General features: G+C 37.9%; 1 protein-coding gene across 3 annotated transcripts in view; it reads right to left on the bottom strand.

The window, feature by feature from the left end:
* TUBGCP4 (tubulin gamma complex associated protein 4) overlaps nt 1-12,976 on the bottom strand; it is a 75,859-nt gene that overhangs the window by 27,118 nt on the left and 35,765 nt on the right. For all 3 annotated transcript variants that reach the window (XM_036238911.1, XM_016144992.2, XM_016144991.2), the window contains 8 exons: nt 12,242-12,370; nt 9,640-9,762; nt 9,201-9,254; nt 8,862-8,918; nt 5,993-6,072; nt 3,302-3,503; nt 868-1,033; nt 504-628 (listed from right to left, as the gene is read on the bottom strand). In XM_036238911.1, the coding sequence (XP_036094804.1) occupies nt 504-628; nt 868-1,033; nt 3,302-3,503; nt 5,993-6,072; nt 8,862-8,918; nt 9,201-9,254; nt 9,640-9,762; nt 12,242-12,370 (936 nt within the window). The remainder of the gene's footprint in view (nt 1-503; nt 629-867; nt 1,034-3,301; nt 3,504-5,992; nt 6,073-8,861; nt 8,919-9,200; nt 9,255-9,639; nt 9,763-12,241; nt 12,371-12,976) is intronic.

Raw genomic sequence — 12,976 nt, 5'->3', positions numbered from 1 at the left:
CAATCCACTGAAGAACAATGAGCCAGGAGTCAGAAGACCTGTTTCTGACTGCGCCTTTGTTACTTCCTGCGAAATACCAGATAAGTTAGCTTTCTATTTTTTTTTCATTTATAGAAGTGGAAAAACTATACTAGTCTGCCTTCTTCATGAGTATCATTTCCATAAATGAAAGAATATGTAATAAAGCCATTCTAAAATATAAGACACTAAATTTAGTCAGAATCTGTTGATTCCTTGGAATTACGGCCAAATATAGACAGACTAAAAATGCTGTTTGAAATGAAACCAACGGGCTTTACACAACTAGCTAACTAACAAACTAACTAGTAAACTCCTGTCAGGTATGAAAAGGCTACTAAGTAGGACAGTTCTGCCTCTATTATTAAAAACAGAGAGAATGCTTTCATTTTCTACCTCTTGCCCTTCAACTCTCTCAGACAATCCCTCCCAAGCTAAGTTCTAACCGCATCACCTCCTAAGAAAACAAACTCTGAAAGACAAACCTCAGCCACCGTGCTACGAATACGATCCACCACTTGCTCAAAATCCACCAGGCTGAAGAGTGGCTGCTGCTTGAGACGATGCAGCTCTGCAGCAAAAGTGTCCTCTTGGTTTTTCAAAATGGATCCTGCAAAATAGGAAGGCACTATCACAGGAAGACAGAACGACCAGGATAGGCCAGGGTTCCCCGATCCTGGGGGTGTAGCTCCTTCACCTGCTTCTCGGCAAGCACGTCATGGTTGTGCTGACATCTCCGTACATGAACATTACTAGCCACTCGATGTGACCAGGCGTACTCTGTGGTCACACAATGTCAAGTGAGAAGGGCCTTTGAGGGAGGGATCCACTGGGCAAAGAGATTCCTACCTTTTCTAGTCAGGTTGACATTCTGATTCTCAAACATCTGGACAGATTCTCCAACAAACAGGATTTTTTCAGCAACCCTCACTGGAATGTAGGATGGCAGAATCTCCACTCGCAGGGAAAACTGCTTTAGAGATGGTGCCAGCATGTTCTCTTCCTCTATCAGGCGCTGGTCAAGGAAATGATCCATATCAAAGATGATGGATGAAGTAAAGGGAAAACAAGAAAACATCCAGTAATTCTCCTAACCTGTAATTTATATTTCCTAGAAGCAGGGACTTTAAATCTGAAGTTACATAATTCTTAAATTACCAGTGTCAGAGATGCATGGTGGAAATAATTTTTTTTTTTTTTTTTTTAACATTAGGATTTTAGTCCTCAAGCTGCCTTTACTACTGTATAAGAAATTTTGGGCATTAGATCTGGCACTTTCCTTGTACCATGGACTAATTGGTCTTTATTTTTTTCCAGGTGTACATGTCTATGATTTTACTATCTCGCATATTTGTGTTCTGCTCAGCTCTTTACGTGAGTCCGAGTCATTCAGCCAAGTGGTTCTCAAAGTGTGGCTCCTGGACCAGCAGCATCAGCTTCCTGTGGGAGCTTGTTAGAAATGCAAATTTTCAAGCCCCTCCCCAGATCCACAGAAAATCTGAGCGATGAGGCCCAGCAATTGTGTTTTAACAAGCTCTCCAGGTGATTCTGACATGCACTGAAGTTTGAGAACCACTCACTGGGGCTAAGAACCCTCTCCTTAGCTCCTCCCCATTCCCTGAATTGCTTTTGATTTGACTCTTATCTAGCTCCACCCTAGACTGGAAGATCCTGACTTTGATCTCTGCTTGTTGTGCGCTCCCGTGCTAATATTCCTCAGGACACTATTCCAGACCCTCTACCTCTCACTCTCCACCCTCTTCATAGACAATCACATATTCTTCTGTGGCTGGATTTTCCACTGTAACAAATATTTTTAATCTTTTTACATTACAGGACAGTTATAAAAGCCATGGACCTTCCAGACAAATATGCAAACATATATTTCACAGATCCTCCTGAAGTCCCCCATGGACCCCAGATTAAAAAATTCTATATACTGATGACTACTAAATCTTTACCTTTAAGCAAAATTGCTCTCGTGAGCTCTATGCTCAGCCCACTGGACATTTCTTACAAATACTGCAAACTCAAAAGACCCATTTTCTTTTCCCCAATACCAGCAATACACATTTCTTACCACTACTTGCCTAGCTGCAGAAGGCAGACATTTGATCATCTTTGATTCTTCCCTCTGGACCCATAACCAATCAATCACTAAGGCCTATTTTTTCCTAAATCTCTTTCAAGCCTCTTTATTCTTTATTCTTCTCCATATTTACTGTTACCATGCTTGGTTTAGGGGCTATTATTTTTTACCTAAGTGTCCCCAACATTCTCCTAACTGACCTACCTGCCGCTAACCTTGATTTTTTAAAAAAATGATTCCCTACACTACATCCAGAATGATTAGTCATAAAGTCTGATTATGTTATGCTAATGTCTTATGTAAAATTCTTCACGGGCCCCAGTTCTTTTCAGGTTCAAGTCCAAATTCATTCCCATTGTGTATAAGGATTTTCATGATCTTACAGCTGCTTCATTGATTGCCACTTTTCCCATCTCCTCCACTGTCCCTTACACTATATCTCCATCTTTACTTGGCCGTTTCGATTGAATTACTAATAGTTCCCCAAATGAGCCATGTCCTTCCTTGATGGGCTCTGTATTTCACATACATCCTTCCCTCTGTCTAGAACATCTGTTGATCTCTCAACTCTGCAATTTAGACACATACTCCACTGAGAAGCCTTCTCTGGTTATTCTAAGACCATGTTCTGAGAACACCCACACTTACTCTTTCCAGAGCATTTAGTACACTGTAATGTTATTGTTTACTTATAACTTCCACTAAACCATAAGCTTTTTAAGGATAGGGGACGACTACCTTTTATTTGTCTATGTAGCTGTGGCACCTGGAACAATGCCTGGCATATAACTGATATTTAATAAATGTTGTAACATGATAAATGAATGGATAGATGGATGAATAAGGATGATATAGGACTTTGGGGAGTTTAATCGAAACTCCAAGCTGCATTTAAAAACTTTTAGAGTAGCTACAAGACTTATTAACCTTTTAAAAGCACATATTGGGAAACAGGGAAACAAAAAAAGAATCTCATAGTTCTCTATTTTGTAGCCTCACATTAAGTTAGGTATTAGGTTTAAGTTAAATATTAAGCTAAGATAAAGCCAAGTGTTTATATCTAAAGAATTTATGGAAGGTTCCCAGGCTATGATGAACTTGGAGGGGCTTGGGAGGATCAGCAAAAGGTCATTTAGCTGTAGTTTTTTTGTGACCCCTGGCAGAAGTATGCTAGGCTTCTTGCCATGCTCTCACCAAGTCTTGGAGTTCTCTCAACTGTTTTCCTGTCAGTCCCCCAATGCCCAGATCCTCCTCATCCTCTTCGGGCTGGGCACTGACATTACCAGAAGATGGGCCCTGTTTGATAAAGAACTCTTCATGCTGATCCAAGAGAAGTCCATGTAGCATCCAGGCTGAGAGTTGCTTATACATGACCCCATGACACACGGCCAGGATTCTGCGTTGGGAGAAAAGCAAGAGCCTTAGAATTCCACTTAAAGAACATTAACCCCTATAACAGAACAGAGGGCATGCTTTAAACTGCTACAGGATCAACAGAGGACTGAGAGTTTGATGAGTCAGAAGGGAAATGATCAATTAAGCTAAAAATAATTGTGCTGTTTTAATTTAAATGTTTGTGGGTGGACTGATTAAATTCCAAACTTGTAGCTTACATATTAAAGTCTGAAATGTTCAGTGAATATTCTGATAGTCTAGGAGAAGCACATTTTCTTTCTTCCTTTCGTGTAAGTTGTTTCAAAATTGATGATTCCTGTTAATTATATGGACTTACAGGAGTCTCTTTTTGGCTAACGCAGTATTAAATTATTTTATTTCTGTTGAAATTACATAGGGAGAATAGATTCAATATACTTGAAAAAATATTATCCAACAAAATGCAGAAACTAAAACAAAATGCGGAAAGATTGCTGGAAAATGGGATGTTCACATGGTCTCAAAGGTTCACTCCCAGATAATATTAATTACAAAGGGAAAAATGTCCATCTAAATGGGAGAGATTGACCAAAAACTTTACAGCCAGTAATGGGACAAACGTACTTTCTGTGTTTTCCAATATGATGCAACAGGAAATATGACCTATGCAGTATTCTTGCCAAAAATGTTTAACCCAAATCTAATCATGAGGAAATAATGAGAAAAATCCAGATTGCAGAACATTCTATAAGACAACTAGTCAGAACTCCTAAAATGTCAATGTCATTAAAGATTTAAAAAAATAAAGGCAAGGAAGAGAACTGTTCCAAATTAAAGATTAAAAAGATGTGAGCAACCAAATGAAACATGTGAACAGAGTGAATCCTGTATTGCAAAAAAACACAAAACAAACAAACAAAAACAAAAAACAACCCATCGATAAAGAACTTTTGGAAGACAACTGAGGAAATTCAGATAATTTTGGATAACATATTGTTGAATTAATGTTAACTTTCTTGGGTGTGGTTTGGTATTGAAGTTATAAAAGAGAGTGCCCTTTTCCTAAAGGATACAAGCTGAACTATTTAGGGGTTAAGTGTTATGATATCTGGGACTTTCAAATCAGCAAAAAATTGTGGTATGCGTACACGTACATTTATATATTTACATGCATATATTGCACAGTTTATATAAACGGAGAAAGAAAAAGTAAATCAAATGTGGCAAAATGTTAACTGGTGAGACTAAAGGATATACAGGTGTTTATTGTGCAGTTCATTCAACATGCTTCTAGATTTGATATTTTTCAAAATAACTTAGAAAAAGGAACTGAAGATTAAGTCTGCTATTTGTAGTATGCTAATAGAATGGAATCGCACCTAAAAAGAAATCATATGGGAAGTCATTTACATTTTGCACATCTGAGTATATGGTCTGTAAAATTTGGTCCCTGCAAATATATAATAAACATGTATACATCATATTATCTACACAAGATTTCATATTCTATGCATAAAACTACGTATATATTTATACAGAGGATAAACATCGAAGTTAAGCTGGGTATCTCAGGAGGCTGAGATTACAGGTGATTTCTATTTCTTCTCTTTGCCTATCTGTATTTTCTGTAATCAAAACACATGTCTTTAATTAGGAAAAAAAGGCACAGTAATAGAGAATTAAGTCCCTAAAGCACATTCTGGAAAGTTTCCTACTCTTTTGAGAGCTTACTTGTGCAGTAGTTCAATTGGAGATTGTTAAGAGTTGTGAGGGGACTCAGAGATCACTGTTTCTAATTTTGCAGTTAATGCCACACCCTCCTTTTGAAAAATAAGGAGGAAGAGGGAAATAGGAAGATCAAATGAGTAGCCTTTGCTCAAATTCTACATATATCTAATATAGTTATAATCATAAGATTCATATGATTTTGTACCCTTTTCTCAATATTATAAAAAATATTTTTAACATATAGTATTTATAGTTTTAATGGTTTCATAGTCTATCAAGTGAATATACCTTTACTTAGCTTTCTTCTGATGCTGGTAATTTTCTAATCTGATTTGGTAGACAACATTGCAATAAATAATGTTTGTATTTTTGATTATTTTCTTCTTTGGAACAATTTTTTTAGGATAAAATTTCTAAGAGCTGCATTATGGGATAATAAAGAATATACATTTTTAAGGACCTTGATGTGAAAATACCAGCTACTCAAAATACACAAGTTCAGACGTAGCTAAGCATTATCTGGCTCATGTAATGGAAATTCTCCAAGGATGACTAGATCCAACAATTAAAAAAGATTGTCTCAAGGGTATCTAGGCAACTAGATCCTAGCTTTGATACTCAATACTTCATAGCCCTCTTTTTGCAGTTTCTAAGCCTTCGTAAGGGTTACATGCACTCCCTGCACATTGGTCTTTTCTACCCTTGTCATAACTTTCCCGAGGGAAAGTCAAGTCACTTGACCACCCACCCCAACCCTCAATATCCAATAAAGTCATGACTTACTTTTCTAGTGCACTTCGAACAGGAGGCAAACCTCCACAGCTGTGTTTATATACTGTTTCCAGGATTTGGCAACCATGAATCTGTGGAAAATACAGCCTTTTCAAACTGGATTCTGTTTTAATAGTTTATGTAGCACAAACTCATATTCGATATTCAGTCCAAAGGGCACAATCCAGCAGAGAGTAGGGATAAACTTTCTCATCAGATCTATGTATAGTTCCAATTCAGACTCCAATTCCAATGTGTGTGGGGTTTTTCCCACATCACCAAGTAATTTTCCGACACCAGAGGCTGCAGTGTCCTATGGTTCAATTTAAGTGTGACACTATCTACCCAGAGATAGCATCAGATTCCACAAGTTAAGGACTCAGACTCACAAGACTGCACTCCCATACACACTTCAGATGCCAATCACAAGCCCAAGTTGTTACCGCTGCTTTTGATCAACTAGCTACATGACAGAGGTTTCCATGACCTTCTCCTTGGGTTCAATTAATTTGCTAAAGCGGCTCACAGAGCTCAGGAACAGGTTGCTCACTAGATTACTGGGTTTTTTTTGGTTTGTTTTTTTACAGAGACTATCAAAGGATACAAATCAATAGCCAGGTAAAGATACAGAGGGTGAGGTCCCAAACAAAGGAGTTTCTACCTCCAGGGAGTTTGAGCCCTGCATGGTCACACCAGGAAGCGCTATGGTTCATTAACCCAGAAGCTCTCCGAACCCTGTCCTTTTGGGTTTTTACATAGGCATGACTAATTAAATCATTAGCCACTGGTGAAGGAACTCAATTTCTAGCCTTACTCCCCTCCCTGGAGGTGAGGGGGTGGGTGGGACTGTAAGTTCCAACCCTCCAATTACATGGCTGGTTCCTCTGGCAACCAGCCCCCATCCTTAGGTACTTGCCAAAAGTCACCTCATTAACAATTCAGGTGTGGTTGATAGGGGTTTGTTATGAATATCAAGACAACTTTATCACTTAGGAAATTCCAAGGGTTTCAGGAACTCTATGCCAGAGACAATATGAAGACCAAATATATATATTTCTTATTATAAATCATAATATCGCAGCAGGTGTTCTCAAAGTATGGACTCTATAGCCTCTCTACCCCTCTCCACCCAAACCCACCTCCAGCAGCATCAGCATCACCTGGGAAGTTAAAGAAGTATAAATTCTTGGGCCCAACTCCAGACCTACTGAATCAGAATCTCTGGAGTAGTGCCCAGCAACCTGGTTTTAACAATCTGCTCCAGGTGATTCTAATGCACAATGAAGTTTGAGAGCTGCTGTACTAGAAAAAAACAGAAATATTTAGAGTTGAAATCCCAAGCAAAGAGGTAAAGAAAGCTCTTTATTTCAGATTAAGGCCTAATTCAGACTACTCATAATGTATACATTTTTCCAAAAATCTGCTTCCTCTTTCTATGTCCTCTGGCTCTCTCTTTTTTAAAAATTGCTTTATTGAGATATAATTTACATACCATAAAATTTACCCATTTAAAAATACACTGTTCAACAATTTTTAGGAAAGTTAAAGCACTGTGCAAACATCACCAGCAATTCCTTTTCATCATTCTAAAAGGATCCCTTGTAAAAAAATAAAAAATAAAAATAAAAAAATAAAAGAATCCCTTGTGCCTGATTGCAATCATCCCCATCTCACCCCCAGCCCATGTTCCTGACCACATCAGTTTTTTACTCTGTAGAGTCATAGCACACTAGCTTCTTTCTCTACTACCTCCCTGGCAAAAGGGAAAATTTGCCCATCTTCAGTCCCTCTGCCACTAGGCTTGAAATCCTTACACTAAGTCTACTTACCAAGAGGGTCTCCTCCAATTTTGGGAGACAGACTAGTAGAATGCTGAAGAGCATAGTCTTTTGAGGCAGCCAGAACCTGGGTGTATATGCCAACTCTACCATTTACTACCATCTGTGTGACCCTAGGTACTTTCTTAACCTATTTGACCCCTTAGAGGATTGCATGTGATAATGTATGTGAAGCACTTCGCACAGTGCCTGGTATACAGCAAGTGTACAATAAAAAATCACTGTTATTTGATGAGGGCAATCAGCTTTGAACAGCCAAAGAGCATCTCCCCTGATGGCTTTGCTGGCACAGAATGAACACAGCAGAGCTTAAGTTTAGGTACTTATACAGCAAAAAAATGAAGTAGCAATCTAGCAAATTAACTGGTCAACTAGGTATAATTATCGAGGTGAACATTCTTAATTAGTTAAGGCACAAATACAACAGCTTAAAAACATGGAGCTAAACATGTTTGTCTGTTTTGGTCCAATTAGGGACCACTGTGTAGATTCTTCTAATGTGAAATCTCAAAGCATTTATTCCTCTGAGTTATTAACTACCCAGAAAAGACATTTCCCTGACATTGAGAACTCTAACTTTTCGATTTGTGATAAGAATAGGAATATTTAACTAATAAAATAAACATCTGAGTTTTGTCCAATGATCTAAGTCTCAGAAAACTGCCAGCACCCTAACCATAAGCCTATTACCATCTTTCTAAGGAATAACTTTCAGCTTCTCCTCAAGATCCATATCCAACAGTTGTAAATCTTTAGTGCAAAAAGCTCTCACCCCCAAATAGCCATAGCATTTTTCTCTTACCCAGCAGCATTCCTGGGTACATTTATTAACATTTTCTCCATCTTCTGGACCAGGACGTGCTTAAGGGCAGGGTTATAATTTATTTTTGCATTCATGACAGCGTGATACCCAAGCAGATACTGTTGAATGAATTAATAATAGAAACTACTAAAAACTAGGGTCTTCAAAAATGAATGTAAGAGAAAATTAAGACTATTTTTGTGGTGCTAGGAAAGAGCAAAGAAAAAATGAAACTTCTCACCTTTTGACTTTTAATTTGTTCTACTACAACCATCACAGAGGGGAAAAGGAGCTGGAACTGCAAAGCAGAGAATAATTAGGAGGGTCTATAATCAAATACGAAGAAAAACATTACTCAGGAAATGCATTTGTTTCTAAATAGTTTCACTTAACATAGAGCATTAACATCAGACATTAAGTTTTAACTAAGTTTGGAGCTTTTCAAACAGTTCTGATGATCTTAAAATATAAAATGCTGGGCCTAAATTCAGAAGAAAAAAGTTTTCCAAAAAATGCTATAAGTTAGGTTACTCAACAATCGCAACAAAGTCCATGGCATTTTGTTATCTGGGCAGCATACCTGATCTAAGGAGTAATTGACATGTGATATGGAGAGATGGGGGTCGGCCAGGAACTGCAACAAAAAACACTGTGGTTAGAGCTCCATACATAATTTCTCAAATCCATTTGATCTATGAAAACTAGAAGGGAATCTGGAAATGGGCTTAGTGTTAGTTTTAGGCGACTGAGAACTGAAGATTTATAGAAGATTAATTCTGATTTTTAGGTGATAACAATACCAAAGCTAAGGCTTTTATATATTCCCTAGGTACCTTTGTCATGATCTGCACGCCACTTTGATCATGGCTTGGGCAATCACAGCATGTACACCGTACCCTCCAGCCACACAGAAAATAGCTCACTCTTAACTACCAGATCATATCAAAGGGCATTTCAAATTGAAAAACATGCCCTAATCTGCTGTCTCAGAAACATTGTTCCCGTATCTCCTCTCTCACCTCTTGTTCCAAATCAAGCAGTGCTTGGCGATAAGGCTGCAAAACTGAGTCCAGACCTGTGCAGAAGGCCCTTAGGTAGATTCCATGTAACCCACCTTGGCCCTGCTGAGATGGATGGTGATCCTGAAATCAAACAAAGAGAAGTCAGCTTCTCAGCTCAGACCCTGAAACCTGAGGAAGACATCCCTTATTAGTGGTATTGTTTTTGCTTAAATCATTCCATCTCAAAGCAGTACTTCAGTGATAGGAAAAACCAAAAACCAACCAAAGAGACAGATTTTGTGTTACCTTTTCAAATGTGATATTTTAATTTTTCGAGCAGCCCAGATGTTACAAACAAGCAGGTAGTACTACATACTGTCAGTGGAGTTTTTCCTACAACTTGATTTTATAACTTACAGTTTAAATCCTTTTGGCAGCTTTTCACTGCCCCAGAATAATACCTAAACTCCCCTACATGGCAAATTCTGGTCCTTACCCTCTCTTCAAATTTATCTTTCACCGTTTCCAATTTTACATCCTCATTTCCAAACTACCTGCAGTTCACCAAATGTGCCTTGCTTCCATTTTTCACCCCCTTGAATTTGGATGTGTTCTGCTTATAACTGTGCACTCACCTTTGTGACAAGTACCCACTCTTCCTACAGGACCAACTCAAGCATCTCTTCTCTGCAAAGTCCTTCCTAACCCTCCCTAGGGAATTATTAGTTTCTCCCTTGTTGCTTTCATAGCATCTCTAGTACTGAAATCGTACTTTTGTTTCTATGTCCCCTTCAAGAGCTTCACAAAACAAGGGCCCACATTTTATTCGCCTTTGTATTTCAGCTCTTAGCACAGTTCATGGAACAGAGGGTAAATATTTACTGAATAAATAAAATAACCTACATCCTCATTCTAATATTTCTTCTCCTGCCCGGCCTGGCAATTCATCTCAACATGAATCTGACAGTCAACATAAGGAGTTATAAGACTCAGCAAGAGGCTATTTATAAATATGGTTGTCTTTCAGGAAACCTGCAATCTTTTTATAAAAACTTCTTCTGTAGTTTTATATGAGGGATTGTGGTTAACAATTAACTAGAGGCTATGATGACTGGCTTCTCTGGCTATGTACTGATCTGGGTGATCAGGCTCTGGTAGTGGTAGATACAATAGCAGAATTCAGCAACGAATGTGGTAGGAAGCTTGGGCTCAAGAGTTATAAGGCAGAGGGTAGCCAGAGGATGCTGCAAAGGATACTAGTAGTTCCTGGAGATGAATGTTGACAGCTATAATAAGAACAGCACAGGCATAGGGTGAAGTAGATCAGATCAGCTTACAACCAGTCAATTTTGTTTTGATCTTTTGTTGCTCTAGAGAAATGAATGTCTTCATTTATCACAAAATGAAAGAGAAAATGAGTATGCTTTTTACTTTTCCAACAAAGAGCTACTACAGATATCTTTAGACTTTGGGAAAGCAGGAATTCACATATAAGATGAAACCCACACAAATATAGAACAGATTTTTTTCTTTTAGGTATTATATACAAAAAATTAAAATTAGAGAGAGGCCTTTACACCTATATCAATATATATACAGATTGTAAGTTTGATAATTAAATGTGCGCTCATTAGTGTGATTCCTTGGCAAACTGACACTGATTATATTTTAAACTCATGTTTAGTTTATGTATTTTCTCTATAATAAAATCAGTTTGAGTGAACCAGAATCCATCCCAGAGATGAAAATATGAGGCATTATCCTTTGCCTCATAGATTACCACCAAAGGACCAAAGGCCTGACAGCTAATTTATGAAAAAGGGGTCAGAGGGTATTGGTTGCATTGTTTCAGAAAAACATCCTTCTTCTTCCTTTCTAGAAGTTCTCGTCTTTCTCTTCAACCAGAATCATTCTTTCAAATAGGAAACAGTCATTGCTGAATTAGTCACACAATTTGGCGGTCGTTTTACTTATCAGTGACAGAACTGCAGACTGTTAAAATAAAGATAACTTTAAAACTTCTCTTTAAAAAACTTTGAGCGCTTACTATGTACCAGGCATTTGGCATGAATTACCTTGTTTAACCCTATGAGAAAGATACAGACACTGAGCCTTAGTTACTGAGCTTTCGGTTACTGTTGAGCAGTCTATGGCCAGTGAGTAATGGAGCAGGACACAAATCCTTGACCTCTACACTATACTGACTTCCAATTAATTCACAGTATGGATAATATTTATAAAATGCTTACAATGTTACAAGTACCTTCTCTGGTTTAATTCTTTTATTTGCAAATTTAAAAAATGAAGCCCAAAGATGTTAGTTTGCTTGCCTCAATGTGACTAAAGTAGTGAGAAGCAGAGTAGCAAAGGGATTTGAAATAATGCTTTATGATTTCACCTCTGGAATTGCAACTCTGGTCCAGGCGTATTTTCTCTTATACCAATCTGCCATAATTAGTCTCTGTGTAAATTTTCCCTGGCCTTCACTTGAATAATTCCAGTGATAAGAAATTCATAACTTCTTGCAACTGATTTCACATGAATTACCAGGAGATTCACTGAAAGCCTCACATACCTCCCACCCTCTGAAGATGTACATTCCCTGAGAACAGGAACCTACCTGTTGCTGCACATGGCCTGTATACTGTTCAATGAACTCAGTGAAGCGAATATAGTCTGTGCCAAGTCGGCAGAGTCGATTCAGGACACTGGTTTCACTGGGATGGAGAAATGGGAAGTCCTGTGACACCTGCAGAAGAGGAACCAGGCTAAAAACACTAATGCCTGTGAGTCACTGAGCGCCTGTCTTTGAGGTGTTTCAAGCGTGCTGTGCTATTTATCATTTCCTTTCTCAAGATGCCGATTCAAGATCGGTAAATTATGGATAACAAAACTATTTCCAAATCATTACAAAGGTATGTTCCCCAACCCCCAACCTAATTAATTCTTCATTGAAATAGGTGTTAACACATGGTAAAGAATTCAAACAATACAAAATGGAGTACGATGAAAATAAGTCAGCCTCCCCAGAGGCAGCTACTATTACCTGTTTCTTATACAGTATTTCAGGAACAGTGTATCAGGACATGGGGGTTTGACCTGGTTGCAAAAAAGTCTCTTTAGCAGACTCCTGGAGTTTCTCAGATATATTCTTAGGATTTAAAAATTCTCTATGAAATTTTAAATTGTTTTCAATATAAATGTAAAATAAATGTAGCATACTATAATCTGTAAAAGCACCTTATAACTGGACATATACATTTAGTATCCATATTTTCATTTGTATTTTTAATTTAAACGATGGCCAAATGATAACCTAGTATGCTATATAAAGGTTTCACAGTAGTTTAACTAG

Source organism: Rousettus aegyptiacus, unplaced genomic scaffold, assembly GCF_014176215.1.
Source record: "Rousettus aegyptiacus isolate mRouAeg1 unplaced genomic scaffold, mRouAeg1.p scaffold_m13_p_3, whole genome shotgun sequence".
Taxonomy (NCBI): Eukaryota; Metazoa; Chordata; class Mammalia; order Chiroptera; family Pteropodidae; genus Rousettus; species Rousettus aegyptiacus.
This window is presented reverse-complemented; position numbering and strand designations above follow the sequence as displayed.